Below are 17,956 nucleotides of genomic sequence, written 5' to 3'. Positions count from 1 at the left end.
TATTATATATTTCCAGAATTTAGATGAACTATGTTTCAGGACAGAGCTAGTAATTGATACCTAAAAATATAACTTTAACTTTTTACAGAAACATATTTCTAGTAGATGATGAGAAATAAAACTGAATTGGATATCATAACTAATATTAAAGTTAACAATATTCTTAATAGGCTTAATATATACCAATTTTTTTTTAATATATATAGAAATATCTTACCAGTAGATTTAAGGAAAGGCGTAGGAAAATATATACACTAAAACACCCACTAGGTTGTTATTAAACTAATTAACAATAACACGTTTAAGTCTTTCAAACACTTGAGCTAAAACACACTTTCTACATTAAGTTCTAGTTTATAGATTACACTAATATTTATAAGTATATTTAATGTCTTTGGTCAAATTTTCTTAATGTTCTAAGGATTGTTCTGAAGGATAATAAGTATAGTTCAAAATCATTTGTAAAAGAGTGTAAAGTCGTTTCATAAACTGTGTGTAAACTTTAAAGGCTGCGATCAGAAATTTTCAGTCGTTTTTTATGTATAAATAGGTTTCGGTTTAAATCACACATGTGAGGCATGGTGTGTAAAGAAAATAAATGTGCTTGCGGGGTTTCACTAAAAAACTAGCGGGTTGTGACACTAATATCCGAAAGTCGTGAAAAGTTCTGAAAAATGTTTTCAACGTACATTTCACAACTCGCACGATTCGTTCGCTAATTCTCGTTTGGTATGGATTGTTTAAGTTATCATGTGATGTAAATTAGTATGTTCGTTAAGTCGATCGTGGTTCATTTAGGGGGTGTCGCGCGATCCTAGCGCATTGCTTACGCGGCGGGCGGCGACCGCGCGGGTATACGTAGGACTGGCCCGCCCGAGTCCCGTGCCATAGACAATTTTGTTTCGTGCGGCCGTGCTACCGCGCCGACAACCCTCGTCATGCACTCGACCGACATGCAAACCCGTGCAATTTTGAAAGGCCGCCGTATTTTTGTTGTCACTAATACCGTTTTGTTAACCTAGTTCATACAATCGATATAATAATTGTAGAGATATTATTGTTGACTTTGTTTATTTGTCATATCCACGATGGCCCATTTTATTGTCGACATAGCATGAAAGAATTCGTATTTACTATATTTTATAACATTTTTTAATTAAAATTTGTAGTTGAATTTTATTTGTACTCGGGGAATATTATGACACATTTCATATACCTATTGCATTAATTTGTTATCTATATTTACTATAAATTAAATTTATTATAGTAAATATTAAATAATTCAATACAGAAAAGTATTATGGGACCATTTAATGAATAATTATATATCACAATTAAATATACACATATGAAACTATCATCTATCTTGGTAAAGTTCAATTCTCAGAATCGCATGTGTAGCTTGAATTTAGTAATGAGTAAATACTATTGTAGACATTACATTTTTATACCTATTAACCAAAAATGGCTATGTGGTTAATTTGTATGCTGTCGAAGTGGGAGCGAGAGATATGCCAGCAAAACCTCTCTACAATCTTCTAAAAGATCTTTGTTGATCTGGCACTGCAATCAGCCAGGAATCGGTAAAACCTTCACGGGAGTATATGTTCCAGGACATGCTCGGAGTCAACCTCAGCCACACTATGGAACCGGCTCTCGCACGGTGAATCTATTATCGATCCGTCGATCGATTTAAAACATCTTACAACGCTAACTGCTTAGCTGTCACTGAGATTCTAATCGTGGTGGTTAAACGGTTTTTGTAATAATATAATTGAGCTAGAGGATCCCATTGGTCCAAATACTAATTTTGTTAGGATTTGTTATTGAATATATATAGGATTTGCTACTATCGTTGTTGGGGAAGAAATACATCACAATGATCAAAATTATTATTATCATTGGTACTCTAACAGTGCTCAGATGTTAAGATTAATTAAAAATGGCTTATACTGTAGTCATTTAAAAGAGACACTTGAAATTCTGCAAAACACATTACGCGTTATGACGTCACTTGCACGCCTGTCGACGCTGCGTCTATTCTCGTTCGTGCGACATTTCCGCGGTTCGCGTAGTCCGACGCGACATACCGAATGTCTTTGCCAAAGAAATTATTTGACGACACTCAAAGGTCATCCGTACGTTAAGAATTAATTTTAAGTGCTTAATTGTTGCTCATGTAAATATACAAATACGTTTTTTTTTATTTCATCTAGCTACGGCTTATCTTTATCTTACTATATATCCAGCCCATGGCATTTTATTAGTGCCTTGGGCTGAATATATAGTATAATTTTTGAAGTCTAAAATACTTGTTTATCTTTTTATATTCAAATGTACATCTAAATCGATCATGATAGATACATTACAAATTGGATATTGTATTGATTTCGATTTCATACAATATTATAAAAGTCCTTTACTAATATTATAAAGGTATTTTTTAAATTCACAAACTCCAAAAATAATTTACGGATTTTTTTATTTACAACTTTGAAAATTATAGTCAGATTTATTCAGGTTGATTTTAATTAGTTTTTTTTGGTATAATTTAATTAGTTTTTTTTATTGTGGTTCAAATCACATTAATTTCGAATTTCATAAGTTGATAAGATTCGATGTTTTGGATACTGTATTTTGCGTTTAAGTATAGGATACTTAAATGCAAAATACAATATTGATACTACTACTACTGAAGTGTATGTAAATACATAAGAATGCAAAGTATACATATCTCTTACTAATATTATATATGCGAAAGCTTGTGACAAGGTTTTGAAGAAACTTTACAGTAATATAGATGAATAACACATAGGCTATATTTTAAAAAGATATTATGTAAATTGATCGAAATATATAATGATAAATATAAGTGTGATGCAGACAAATTTGCAGGGATCAGCGAGTAAAAACTAAGTCACTTTATATTAAAGTAAATACTAAATAGCTAAACGGAACTATGACTAAATTCATGTTACAAGTAAATTAACACCTAATAATTTTATTTAAAATAACTTAAACAATAAAATATTCCTATACTTATTTAACTATAGGAATATTGCATTATCTATACTAATTCACTGGCTTAACTATAAAACATAGTAATTGAAGTTGAAGTACCCAATACTAGTCTATAATTCTCCTATTATTAGTCAAGTCTTCTATCTAGTAGAAATCATTAACCAAATTACCAGGAATACATTACAAGAAGGGTATTTAAGATAAGTGCCATTCCCACCGCTAACGTTTTCTGCAAAAGATTTATATTTTTTTGCATCCATAGCATTGCAGTAGTTAGTTACAGACTCTTCTTACAGGGGTTGATTTTATACAATAGTAAATCTGGAACGTGAACCTGTCACATCTATTTCAATAACCTTGTATGTAAAGTATTTCGGTTCAAGGGTAATGTCGTGGCAGTGAAATTAATGGGTATAGAGACTGTAGTCTAGAATGGCATCATATGAGGTGTTTAAATACAACAAATATGTGAATCTTCCAAGAAGAAAATGGAGGGTGTTGCATTTTCATTGTAAATTTGAAGCCTGTAATTAAAGCTCACGTCTTCAAGTAACTTTTTAATTAGATTTATCTGGAATCAGTTTACCTGCCAGAATCTACGCTAAATCTGACAGAGAGGCAATTCAAATTTTATATTATATATAAAAAAACAAATGTATATTATTCTGTAATTTGTATAAAGAAGCCTATTATAGGATAGATGAATTTACAGATGAAAGAAATATCTAGCAAGAATAAGTTTATTTGCGGACAACGTTTTAATTTATTTTTCATACTGCTTTCTTGATATATGATAGCTAGCGGCTTTTGTATTGATTGCCGCATGCATCCTCATGTAAAGTGCGAATACTGTAATTACCATATAGTAATTTTAAGTAGCTGTGATGTGGTCGAGTGGAATGAGTAGTCATGCTCACTAAAATGTCCAGACATGTGGCGGCGTGGTGGGCCGGGTCTTTGGGCTCCCTAAAATATGGTCGAGCGCAGTGATGGCTGGCTCATCCGTCATACTCATGAATGAGTGCTGTTTGTAGGGACTAGTCGGCTCTTATCACAACGACTGATTTAATCTTATTGTATATTTATATTTGACCCAATAAAATTGTGCTGACTATTCAAAAGTGCTTAAATTAAGTTTATTTGTATAAATGATTTTCTAATCTATTCTATTCCTGATTCCGATGCCCGCATGAAGATTATTATACATATATGTGTTTTATTAGTGTGTGCACTACTAGTACACTTTCGTCTTTATATTACTAATATTATGTTATCTGTGATATTACTGAAAAAAAAAGTGGAATTGAAAACTTCCTCCCATTGACAGCGGGTTTAAAGGAATTATAACAATATAGCTTAAAAAATAGTTTTTTAGTTAAGTAAAGCGTTTATCACTATGAATTCATCTTTAACTCAAAAAAATCAAATAGAATGTTTTAAATATTTCAACGTTCCAATATTCTAATATCACAAATTCGTAGCTATTTCTTGATAGTAGGCACCAAATTTAACGACGGTCAATGTTAATTAAAATGGCTCGTATCGTAAACTGAAACTATTTAAAAAATCCCAATTTGTTTATGTTCCGCAACAATAATATCATGGCTGCCATCGTGTAGATGGCAAATGCCAGGGATTATTACTATTTTACAATAATTTATTGTGACGTTCTATCTGTTCGTTGGCACTGGTCCGGACAGTCCTCAGCCACGGGCCACGACTGTTTAAGAAACGACTATGACTTTTGTCGATACACGTGTTTGTGTTTAGTTTAAATAAATATTGAGACTACTCAATTATGTTTTCTGGGAATTTGCATTATCTACGTCCGTAATATTTATACGTTATGTTGTACTAGGCAGACGTTTAATGCATTTAGAATAGAGTCCGTTGTTGTACTTTTTACAAAGTTGTATCTATGTTCTTGTACTAAATCATAATCTTACTAATATTATTAAAGTTTGTATACTCACAAACAGAAGGGTATTTGTTACTCTTTCACGCAAAAACTACGGAACGGATTTTAATGAAACTTTACAGTATAGCTTATACATCACAATAATACACAGGCTATAATTAAAAAAGATATTATGTAAATTGGACAAAATATATTGCTAAGTGCAAAATATACATTAAAATATAACAAACACTTACACTTCTATGACCTTGACAATAAAAAACTTATTATTCATTAGATATTCATATGTATAAGATCAATGGTGAAGTAAAGTCAAAACAGTTCGTAAGTACATAAGCGCCTAGAGACTTTGTATAACTGTTAATAAAATGTGTCTCTTTTACGAACTTAGGTACTATAACACGGCTCCTATTGCTGGCTACATGTTTACGATTGTAGCAGAATAACTTATGTCAAAAAGTTTTTCACTTACCTTCAGAATTCAAAGATTTAAGTTATGAAGAAATAACAAAAAAAAATCTAAACAAAACAAGATGAATTCTAATTTTTATATAACATATATTTTATATTCACGTAAATGAGTCACTATTTTAATTTGATTGTTTTAAATAGTATTATATACATTACATAATAGGAAATTGGATATTACATTTGCCGGAGAGATTTGTACAGAACTTATCAAATTTATGAATTGAAGTAATTATTGAAATTTTACTTTTATAATTTTATTAATAAGGAATAGGTTCTTTAGTAATAAAATTATTTGTTCTTCTACTTCAAAAGTGCTTACACTGGAGAGTAGTAGAGTAGGGTGAGTAATGCAATCTAATAATATTTAATTACAACATAAAAGAATAAGACTATATAATAAATGTGTGAGTTGAGTAATAAAATGAAATATTTCAAACAGCAAAATCATGCTCAGAGTGCCATCTATGTATTACAGCGGAATTTACGAATAAGTTCATATGGCAATGTCGCTTGCTTTATTGTGTACTTGCAACCGTTTCAAAATTCAGTGGATCTGTTAGTAAATACTGGCTACTTCATTGAAACTATTATAAACAGAGGGCATGTTTTATTCATATTAATTAAAAGATTTTTATTATGAATTTACATAAAAAGTATGGTTATGAAATATTTACAAAAATTGTAAAGATTTGTAAAAGAATGATGTAAAGTATAATACTTAGCCAATTAACGTTCACTAACAGTAATTAATCAAAATATAGAAACATATTTTAATTGATTTAGATATTTTACATTCTGAAAAATACAGCAAATAGGCGTGACATATCATAAAGTCGTACTTCCATAAATATAGAGTCCTCAAAATAGCACAGATACATTAATAAAATAAACAGTACATGTTTTTTATTTCATCTGTAGGTCAGTATTTTACTACGCGGGGTCCTCACCCTATCAGGGGGGAATTAGTTGTTTAAGGGGCAATTCAAAAATGGACTCGACACGTTTTAATCCTTCGCTCGACCCATTTAAATGCAATGTTTATATTTCGGTGCCATAATACGACAAAATCTCTATCAGATTAAGAAAATTTTCATTATACGCTTTGAAAATTTACTTAATCTGATTCGTTAATCATTTTTGCCAATGATTTCTTTCTAAACCATGTAGTTTAAAAACATGTATAATATGCATTGGGTTTAAACTTGTTTATTGCAGGCCTAAACCCGTTAAATTATATAAATAAATAAATAAAGTTTCTTTAAACAATATTAGAACAATTTAATTTTTTAATGTTAAAATTTATGTATATTACAATATTTTAGAAAGCACTAATGTGAGGTATGTCATAAAAAGAGGTTGCGAATCACTTCTCTAAATGTTAACTACTCTACAATAGCATTACATATTTTATTAAAATTTCATTTTAATAATATACGTAATGAATTTTATATTAAGTTATTTCCCTGATGTAATAAAATATGCCTTGCCTATGCCTATGCCTATTGGCTAAAGTAAAAATATGTTACTTATAAAATATTAAAATACACGAACGCATGTTAATTGTAATATGGAAGCTGCAACTCAGGAATTAGGTCAACGGGAGGTCAAGGCTCCTATAAAAGGCTGCAAGCATTTGTCCCTGCCTTTCGCGAGATATATAGGTTGCTACTTATAATATTTATTAATGTAGGTAAACCTACATTCCCATTTGTAATTACTAAAACTGAATTAATTTATTTGAGATCAAATTTTTTTATTGACCTTACTCTGTAAATAATTTTATACGTCTATCGTTAGGTATCTTCGAACAAAGATAATATTTTTTAACATTTTAAATACATAAGTTAGTGGTTTTAAACCAAAATTAATTATGATATATTATTGTGTTAATAATAAATTAATATTACAAATAAAATATTACATGTCTCAACGAAAATCATGGAAGGATGAAACAGATATTCTGTCGAGTCTGGAGACGCCTGTTTCCAAAAATAAACTCTCAATGTCCCGAGTTTTATATACAGTTATGTAAAATGAGTATAACAATACACAAATCATATAACATTTACTTTGTTAAGATCCAAAGATTAATCTTGTGACTAATCTATTGACAAATCTAAATGTTTGAAAATGCTAAAATATAGATCAATAATATGTAAATGTTTAGTAGTGAAGAACTCTTAAAATACTCAATATGATTGTTTTATAATTATATCAGTTTGTAAACTATAATGTTACTTAAATTTACATAAGCGATATTAAAAATATCGCTTATTACTAAAATCAGATTTATCTCGTTCTAAGTTTGACAGGCTGCGCAAGGACCTGCGCGCGCAGTGATACGCCATCTTGAATTTTCCTCCTATACCCATTTCACTAAGAGAGGGAGCTTACAGGAGGTAACAGCTGTGAGCGCGAAACATTCCTCATCTTTATTCTAGACCTAATTTTTGAAACAGTTGAATAAATAGTTCGACATCTAAATAAAATAACGTGCAAACCATGGAGTAACTTAACTAAATCTATAGTTACTGGTAAAGTCGGAAATTATTGGAAAGCGTGAAACTAACTGTTACGAAATAACTACAGAATTATCGATTTTTGTGTGTTTTAAATTGACGGCAGCAGTGAGATTGTGTACTTTGCGTTGTGGTCGCTCGGATGGGTTTCATAAGGATTTATAAACTGTAGGTGTTTTGAGGTCTGCAAAACAGGCGCAAGAAATCGATAAACGCGTAAAACTGTGGGAGTCGATCCCGTTATACAGTACGAATGTGAAAGGGAGGGATATACACAGCGTGGCTTACTGTTGTATCTCTGAAACAATTTTCAGCGATATATTATAAATAGTGATAAATTTAACGTTTCTGCTTCAATTAATTGCTGAAAGACTGAAAAAGGTTAGTACTGTTTGTTAGTAGATATAATGTGTATTTTAGTTAACCTCAAGAAAATAAAAGTTACGATAACTTGAGATATGTTATTGCTGAATTACAAGAAAATTTTAGATATATACTCGATATATAATATAATATTTCTTTTTTTATGTTAAGTACGTATGTTATAATTGATATTTATACAATTATATTGAAATCTCTATGATCAATGTATAGGGTAACTTAAAGAATTAGTCAGCCGTAATTTTTCATGACGTCACATACCGCAAATGCAATATTTTTGCTTATTAATTCACAAACTTTAATCCAAGCCGACACACTAGTTTTATCAGGAAAATATACTCCTAAATTATTATTAAACTTATTAATGTAGTAATTGTAGTAATTTTAATATGTCTACTTAATATTTTTTGTAGTGATTTTAATATTTTATATTTCCGTTTTAACCGCTTAGACATACAACTTCCAAAATGACCTTTTTTACTTCTTGTCTAAGTCTGAAGAACAGAGGTTATATAAAAATAAGGTTGGGCGTTATGAAGTTAGTGAGTGACGTCTTCACTTTTTATGAGTAGCACTTTCTCGAGAGTACTATTTACCATAATATCAAATTTCATTATAATCTGGTCAGCCGTTTAAGCGTAAAAACATAAAATACAGATATAGAAACAGACAGACAGGTGCTTTTTGACGTATATAACATTAGTATAAATATGTTTATTTTTTAATCATAAAAAAGACATATCTAGTAGACATTTATCTTAGATGTATGTACGTCTATGAGAATATTACAATTAAAACAGGCCTACGCAATAGGCTTGTTTGTCTCTCAACAGGGAGCAAAATGACACAGTAGGGATATTCCTTGTGTAATATATACTACAAAGGGTTGTTTATTAGAGGGTGTTTATTAAATTATATGAATTGAAACTGATTACTGACTTAGGTACTATTCACCCTATATAATTTGAGCGAGCAGCTTTCTTCGTGTTTGGTATATATTTTTTAGTTATCTATATCTTATTAATATTTTAAATACGAAATTTGGGAGTATGGATGAATGGATGTTTGTTAGCCCTTCACGCAAAAACTACTGAATAGATTTAGATGAAACTTTACAGTAATATAAGTCAGATATCAGAATGACATATAGGCTATAAATTTCATGCGGGTGAAACGGCGGACACAGCTAATACCTCACGTAACGTAATTTAGAGGTGAATATAATGTGTTCATAGACTTGAATATGTTTTAGACATTTAGTAATATATGTATATACCTATATATAATATAATATCGATAAATATGATTCTTTATAGATAATTAAATATTATTAATAGCTTCTCATACATACGTATCTACTTAAGTTATAGTAAAGTAATTTGGACATTTTTAATAATGATGCAGATGTATACACGGCTATAAACATTCTATCGTATGGGAAGTGACGATACGGTGGTATTATCTAAAGTTAGGTTCAATTGTTATACAAGGACATTTCTATTTGACTGTTAGTACAAAGTAACTCTTATAAGTAACGCAATAAGCATGAAAATTCGTCATTATCATCAGAAATGATAAGGTCTTTCATTTCAACGTTGAAAGGTACAACAATGTGGGTTGTATGTATGTTAACACAGGGTAATAAAGTTGTTTTTTACTTAATCAATACTATCAACTAACGGTTGCATGCTCACAGAGCGCAAAATGTTCAGTATAAAAAATACATACAGTTGTAACAGTACTTTATTTATTGTTTAAAATATAAAAATGGATAATAAAATTGAAAGTGTTAATAACAGTTTTAGTGAAACTAATAGTGCTGAGGTACAGAAGCATTCTACTTATTTTTTTATGGATCGTAATGTAACACCCGGCTACGCTAATGGTTTACGCTGGCGGGGCACCAGTAGAAGATGATTAGATGAGCGTGAGGTCAGGTCAGTTAGCCCATATCACGATGGTTTCCAGAGGGAACCGCGTGGAGGTTAAACTGACATGGTATATTGCTAGCAATAAGGTCATCAGTTCACATTTCTAACAATGCATTTTCCCTTCCTCTTAATTATTGATCGTCAAAATTCATAGTTACCAGAACTTCAAATATTTTGATTAATTTTATTCTAATGTTTTTTATTAGATGGCTGGCGGTGGAGATCCAAAGTGGCAAAAGGATGCTGCAGATCAAAATTTTGATTATATGTTCAAGTTGCTCATCATTGGAAACAGCTCTGTCGGCAAAACTAGGTAAGGATTAAATATATTTACTACTCCTCTTATTAAGATAGCAGTGCATAAGATTGAAACCACTTGCGGCTATTTCCTTGAATCTCTAAGAAAAAATATTTTTATCTTAATAACATAAAAAAATACGATTTTCCAATTTTGGTTATACTTTGAAATATCCGGAGGATATTAGTAGACTAGCAGGATAAATGGAGACCAAATCTCTTTGTTTTAAAAGAGACTCCGTTTTATGAGAATTTACAATAAACCTACATATAAAGAAGTTGGTATTATGCCTATTTCATACAATTATATTTTTGAACAAATGATCAACTTGAAGGGTTTATAATAGAATACGATGTAGATTTTTATTTATTCTTTCGCTTATTATAGTACTAAGTTACATATAAATAAACTTATTGAAAAAAAATATATTTGTGGAATTGTGCAGTGCTTAAAATTATCAAGGCAAAAAAGGCGCCTAGATCTAAATATCAATATTCTGTTCTAGTTTCCTGTTTCGCTATGCGGATGATTCGTTCACTTCAGCATTCGTGTCTACTGTCGGTATCGACTTCAAGGTGAAAACCGTCTTTCGCCATGACAAACGTGTAAAACTTCAAATATGGGTAAGTAATATTTTATGTCTTGACTAGATGTTAAATACATTTGGGTTCTTTAAAAAAATATCTATTATTATCGAGTATGTAGTCTATTTAGTGTATACATTTTTAAGTAATTAATATACATAATATATAGAACATAATAATAATAATAATAATAGAATAAGAATCGAGTTTCTTTCCAGTTCTTTATAAATCGATATCGAAAGTACTCCGAGTACTTTCGAGCTAAATGATGGTAGATTTGATATATCATAAAAGTCTTTATTAGATTTACATGAAGAAAGATATTTTGAATTGATTTAATTGGTACACTAATTTATGGGGTGGAAACTGACTTTGCTATTTTAGAGACTAATGTTTCATTTCCTGTAATAAACATACGCTATTTTGTTGGTTCTAATTTTGCCGTTTAGCATTAAGCATTAGGCTACTTTCATTAATGACATTTGAATCAGGACGAAGGCCATCAACTATTGAAAATTAAGTACTTTTTTAAATTCATGAATATTTATTAGTCTTTTCCTAACATTATAAGGAATTATACATATATTCCTTTTTTTAAATGTAGGGCGCCAAAAATCTAGGCAACGTTAGGAATATAAAGTATTAAAGTAATATTGGCGTATTTCCAAGAATAAGTCGAGCCTTTGGGTTTAATATTTCAGGACACTGCAGGGCAAGAACGCTACCGCACAATAACTACGGCATACTATCGAGGGGCTATGGGCTTCATTCTAATGTACGATATCACTAATGAGGAGAGCTTCAATAGTGTCCAGGATTGGTAAGTTAAATTAATAAAAATATTCTTCTAAGAAGTAATTATTTAATCAATTGAATAATGGCATTATTATCAAATTTTTCTATAGTTATTAGACCTATTAACTATATAGTTTATTTAATACAGCTGTACACAATATAGTACCCGTAGGTATTATTATTAGATCGTTAATAATTTCTCCCAAATGTCAACAATATTCGTGGGTTTTGAATTACTAATACTAAAAACAATTTTAATAAAAACTAATTTCTATATTAGTTATAACTTAAAAAATGAAAAAACTCTAAAATCTTGGTAATATCTTGTATATAGACTGTAATGTTCATCGACATACATTTATTCACAGAACAGCCTTTAATAATTCATCCTATTTTGAAATAATAATAGACTTAATGTTTATAGCAGTTTCGGTATAAAGCAAATCTGTTTTTTTTAATTCACTGTTCTTTCATTTATAGGGTAACACAAATTAAAACCTATTCATGGGATAACGCACAAGTGATACTGGTGGGTAATAAATGCGACATGGAGGAAGAACGTGTGGTCAGTGCAGAACGTGGAAGACAGTTGGCTGATCAGCTTGGAGTAGAGTTCTATGAAACAAGTGCTAAGGAAAACATCAACGTTAAGGTAAATGTTTATGTAGTTTAATATTGCAAATATCATTATTACTGGGAATTGCTCTCTTTATAAAAGGAAAATATAAATATAATAAATTGGCATAAGACAAGCTTTTATTTCATGTTCATGTCTTTTACTCACTAAGAATATAAAGCGAAAAGCCAGGCAGAAAAAGACTCACGAAACTGAAGCAGTTTCTCCTACATTTTATTGATTACATCTCTACACCGTTTGTATAAACGTTTTAAAAATTATTTTTCAATATTGACTTTACTTCTTTGTTCAGTTGCATGAATGTCCTTTAGCTTTCGGTTTAGTACACCCTCTATTATTAATATTATATTAGGGCTTTAGGCACCTTATCCCTTAAACCATGTCATGTTTAGTTGTGACCAAATTTGTTTTAACCGTCTCAACATATTGATACCAATAAAAAAATTCTAATTAGATTAGGTGGCGTGATAAATTATATTAATAATATTGAATTGAATATTATTTATATAATCTTACGTAAACTGTTTGAGCTTGTAACTTGATTCTCTTAAAAATGATCTAACACAATACGTGCAATATTAGAAAAAAGAATTATTTTGAATTTGCTATTGTAACGATATCAAAATCTTCTTTACAAATATTAATACCTAAATGTAAACTAACGTTTGTAATATTACCGCATTAAAAAGACGTTGCTGTTATATTATTTATTGAATATTGTTAATATTTAGATATTATTTAATAATTACCACTGGGGTCTATAAATTATTGCTCTATGAACATGCTTCTGACTTTAGAAGAAAGAATTATTTGATCTTTCGTTATATTTTGCTTTTATATACTTACCTTTTACGATTTATTAATATGAATACCAATTGTATAAAATATAGTTGATTCTTGTTTATTTTCAGGCTGTGTTTGAACGGTTGGTCGATATAATTTGCGACAAGATGTCAGAAAGTCTCGATTCGGAGCCCGCCATGTTGGCTGGTGGAGCCCGCGGTCAACGTCTGACAGAACAACCACAAGGCAATAGCAACCCTAATTGTAACTGTTAATAGAATACACTATACAATGAAAAGTTATTGCTTCTTCAGCTGTTTTATCATAGTTTATTTATTTGTTTTACTTCTTTCAAATTGAAGATTCTACTATAGAAAATAAATAAAGTCTAATTAATATTTTACTCTGCAAAAACATAAATTAGACAAATATAATATTTCTAGTTATCGATTTATTACCAAAAAATATTTATTTCTTCATCATTTCTATTTATATATTATTTTATTACATAAACCCCAATATAATTAAACGGTTTTCGATGTTCCTTAAAATACTTATAGTTATATCCAGTTTCAAGCATTCCTGTTCATTTCTAAACTTATGTAATGTTTATTATATGTGTGTCATTTAGTATAAATTGTTGTTACCATTTCAAGCATAAAGTAATTTAAGAAATTGGTTGAGTGATTGTTAAAAACTTGTGTAACAATAATAAAAAATAATATATATTAGTATTACTAAATCTATAGGTGTTAGATAGCTATATCTATGTATATTGCGAGCTGGAGTAGGGATCTGATACTTCTAATAGTTGTTAAAATTAACCTATATTGATGAATTTATGGCATAAATATATTTTTTATTATTTATTCGCTTTTAGGATTATTTATTTAATTGATATGTAATCGTTTAAGTAGTACGTGTTTTACAACGATATCTTACAATTAAGCATTTTGAGACAAAACCACTTACACAGTAACACGGGTGTGTTACTTTCTTTTAAATTTAACGAGAATCAGACAAAAAAGTCTATGTAGATTTACTACATGTTTTAAGAATTTATTAGACAATTTCTACTTGAACCTTGTCAAAGACTTTCCTCTTCGTTAGCGAGAGATTTTCAGCCTGCGAAACCTGCCCTAGGTTACAAAGTCATGTCAACAATAACTCTAACTTAATCCGAAATATGGACCAAAATTTTAAACTTATAACAAGTTTACTCATATGCGCTAACAAGTTCTCTATATTTGCCAAAAATACCATCAATATTTCACAATATTCCCAGCTTTGTTGGCGAATATATAGAAATTTATAGCTATATAATACAACACGAATAAAAGATGAACAGAGCATTCCATGAAGTCAATATGCGGGTGCCGGGTTCATCGTGTGGCAGAGAGGGGAACCCAGGAACTGCTCGCTATAGATTTAAGGGGCTCTTTTGTCTTCGTATGTCAATAGTCACATTCACCGCTCGTGTTTCTCTCCCGGCCCAGCCAAATTTGGCTAGTGCAGCTTGAGAGACATGCTTAGTTTCCAAATATACTCGTATGATTATTAGTCACAGTCATACTCGTATGTCGCCAATGTACTGAGTTTTCTGTAATACTAAATCAGTCATTGACTGTGCTCTGTACTATGAACGCAGTAACAATTGTTTGTCAATTATCATAATTTATTGCTATGACATTGAAAGCTGATGTTATAACGGGTATTATACATAGTACAGGAGTGACAATGTATGACATTCTTGCTGTATATGGCGTGTAACTTGTTATAAGTGTTCCCTAAACTGTTGATATTTTTATTTTCATTTCGTGTTTATCATTAGCTTTGAATTATTTAGTGGTAATTAGTGTTATCTATTGCTGTTAGATTAGGTTGCTTTATTTGATTGTAAGGCAATTAATTAGTGTGTCTTGTTATATTTTGGCATAATCAATATATCTTGACGTTATATTAATGTTATTATCAATGTGTTTGTAACTGCATGCAACTGAATAAGCTTAGGATCTTGGCCTGCATTAATAAATGTTCTATTTATTCGAGCATCTTTAATAAGATGCTCACATGTTTGTAAATATGTGTTTACAAGTGTATAAATAAACGATTGTATAGTATTATATCTACCTACGTATAAATCTGTTTGTATTCTTGTTACCTACTATGCTATGTTAATATCTAACTATAGGTGTTTATTTAATCACAATTGTTAGGCTAAGTAATATTATACTATGTAACCTTTTATTTAAATTGCATCATCAGTACGTATTATTGAGAGTATTCAATATGTATGACTATAGTGAAAGTGGATCAATTCGATTTAAAGTCAGTTTTATATACATATACGTGAAATGAAATGCTATGATAATTCATATAATACATATATGCATATTATACGAATTGTCAAAGCATTTCATTTTCATTCCATTTCATCGAATATTTGTACTCTCACATAATTATATCATTGGCAATAAAAATAATGATAGTATTTATAAATTAGTCCGCCTAACGTAAAACGTTGATAACGTAGCTTTCCCGTCAGCAACGTGATAAACATAGACACTGGCATACTACAAAAAAGTATATTTATAGATTTTAAAATATTTGCATATATAAAAAAAAATCAAAATTCATTGTTTGAGATAGATAAACATACAAACGTATTAGTAATACATAGAGAATTTCAATAACACTGAAAACAATCGGAATGATCCACAAACATCTATGGAATAACCATAGTTAGGGAGTATTTCCTTAATCTATGGGGCTAACACTAGACTTATTATCTGTAGATGACATAGACAATACGATTTATATCAAATTCTGTTGAAACATGAGCACATTATTTTTTAGAAACTAATTATTAGGTAAATTAGTTAAGTAATGTGTTGACATCATTTTGATGATATATTAAACATATACGTACTATATTAAAATTATAATGATTTATTTAATTGATCATTGCTTCAACTTAAAACACCCAAATAAAAGGGTTACATAAAATATTTGAGGAATATATTAATGGAGCGCCAAATTAAATTGTCGTAAGAAATTATAGCTAATTCAATATTTTGTGGATAACAATGTTTGCATTCTATAGCGCCAGTAACCTGTTTCTTTCGGGCTGCGTATATTCGGACACTATTGTCATAAGTATTGATATGTATCTAAAATTGGCTATTATCCATTAACTACTGGGCAACAAAGCGATATTTTTACATAATTAATATTTATAATAGACCTTATCTATTGTATCTTTAATGGACAATTACTGGTTGTTAACGGATACAGAAAACTTGGGTTTACATATTACATTCTATATATATTCAATAACAAATTCAAGTATGCGCAGTGAGTAATCTAAAAAAGAAACATTAGAGCCAATTCATTTCTGACTTGTGTTTGTTATATGTAAAAGTATCTAACATTATACAGATGCTACAATATCTTGTCAACTGCTTTCATTGTTTATAATGAATATCATGCTTTGGAATGTACATTTGGAAATGTCAATTTGACGAAATCAATTACATCGTGGACCCAATATAACAAAGTATAGAATTTACAATCATGAATCGTATACGTTGAAAATGTTTGCTGCCGCCCAATAAATTGAAACCCAGTTGTTACTGTCAGTTGTGTGTACATTAATGCAACTAATAATATAATAGAAAATTAGACCTAATTTAATAGCAGCACTAATTTGATGGGTCGATTTATTTGGGTTGCAGTGAAAATTTCTAAATAGAGCCCGCAGTGGATCTTAAACATTTTAACGAATTGATATATAAAGAGAAGTTGTAATCGTAGACGTATCGTATCTAGCAGTGTGTGTGAGTCCTATAGGAGGACACGAAAGGCATATCGTAGTGACGGGCTTTAGGTAGAGATGTTGTTTAGCAAAAAATAGTACTTACACTTTATCTGATATTATATTTATACCAAATAAAAATATGTGAAAGCATTAATTTATTTCGTGTATACATTGATTTAATACATCAATCATAAAGCTTAGCTCACAAATCAGTGAAATATATAATAATCGATTAGCTATTCTTCATTGAATGTATGTTATAATATTTGTTGTGCGTTAATAAAGGAATTATATATAGTACACTGATGTAAGAGATTCACGAATATATATTATAACATACGAATGTTGTGTTTATTTTACTTATCGTATTAATAAGTAATTTGTTACAGGGAAGATGTTTGATATATTGTATGTCTATAAAAAAAACAACTATGAAATTGGATTCTAACAAATGAAGTGTAGACGAGGAATTTACAATTATCTTATTTCTATACCTCGCCTATACTTTGCTACAGGTAAGTTCATAATTTATATTATTTCTTTAGAATTTGGCTATCTGCAATCAGTGTGGGTTCTATAAGCAGGTAAGTTGTTGGAAATTGGCGTGGGAGGATTTCTATCTATGGACAAAGTCCCCATATTTCAGCTAGGTAGAAATCTTTTATCCTGCTCCAGGACATGTGCTCTTTTTAGTCTGTTTGTTGGGTTATTGACTAGATGCTTCTGAACCAGTTCATTCGGGTGAATAGCAACGTGTCTTATATAAGTTTATAAATAAAATTGTATTTATTTAGGAAGGTA

General features: G+C 30.0%; 2 protein-coding genes across 3 annotated transcripts in view; one reads left to right on the top strand and one right to left on the bottom strand.

The window, feature by feature from the left end:
- Nucleotides 1-851, bottom strand: part of LOC131853327 (uncharacterized) — a 150,396-nt gene extending 149,545 nt beyond the window's left edge. Inside the window, exons 1-2 of the mRNA XM_059204191.1 lie at nt 690-851; nt 218-428 (exon numbers count right to left, since the gene is read on the bottom strand). The gene's annotated coding sequence lies outside the window, so the exon portion shown is untranslated. The remainder of the gene's footprint in view (nt 1-217; nt 429-689) is intronic.
- A 6,953-nt stretch (nt 852-7,804) lies between these two features.
- LOC131852930 (ras-related protein Rab-3) lies at nt 7,805-13,741 on the top strand. 2 transcript variants are annotated; one of them, XM_059203694.1, is made up of 6 exons: nt 7,805-8,310; nt 10,448-10,554; nt 11,045-11,162; nt 11,825-11,943; nt 12,399-12,570; nt 13,467-13,741. In XM_059203694.1, exons 2-6 carry the CDS (start codon nt 10,448-10,450, stop codon nt 13,611-13,613), a joined length of 663 nt encoding a protein of 220 aa, XP_059059677.1. In that variant the 5' UTR covers nt 7,805-8,310; the 3' UTR covers nt 13,614-13,741. The 2 variants fall into 2 exon arrangements, with proteins under 2 accessions (XP_059059677.1, XP_059059669.1); XM_059203686.1 differs by lacking the exon at nt 7,805-8,310 and adding an exon at nt 10,046-10,134.
- The last annotated feature ends 4,215 nt before the right edge of the window (nt 13,742-17,956 follow it).

Source organism: Achroia grisella, unplaced genomic scaffold, assembly GCF_030625045.1.
Source record: "Achroia grisella isolate CSIRO2021 unplaced genomic scaffold, CSIRO_AGI_Agris_v1 utg1179, whole genome shotgun sequence".
In the NCBI taxonomy this organism is placed as follows: domain Eukaryota; kingdom Metazoa; phylum Arthropoda; class Insecta; order Lepidoptera; family Pyralidae; genus Achroia; species Achroia grisella.
This window is presented reverse-complemented; position numbering and strand designations above follow the sequence as displayed.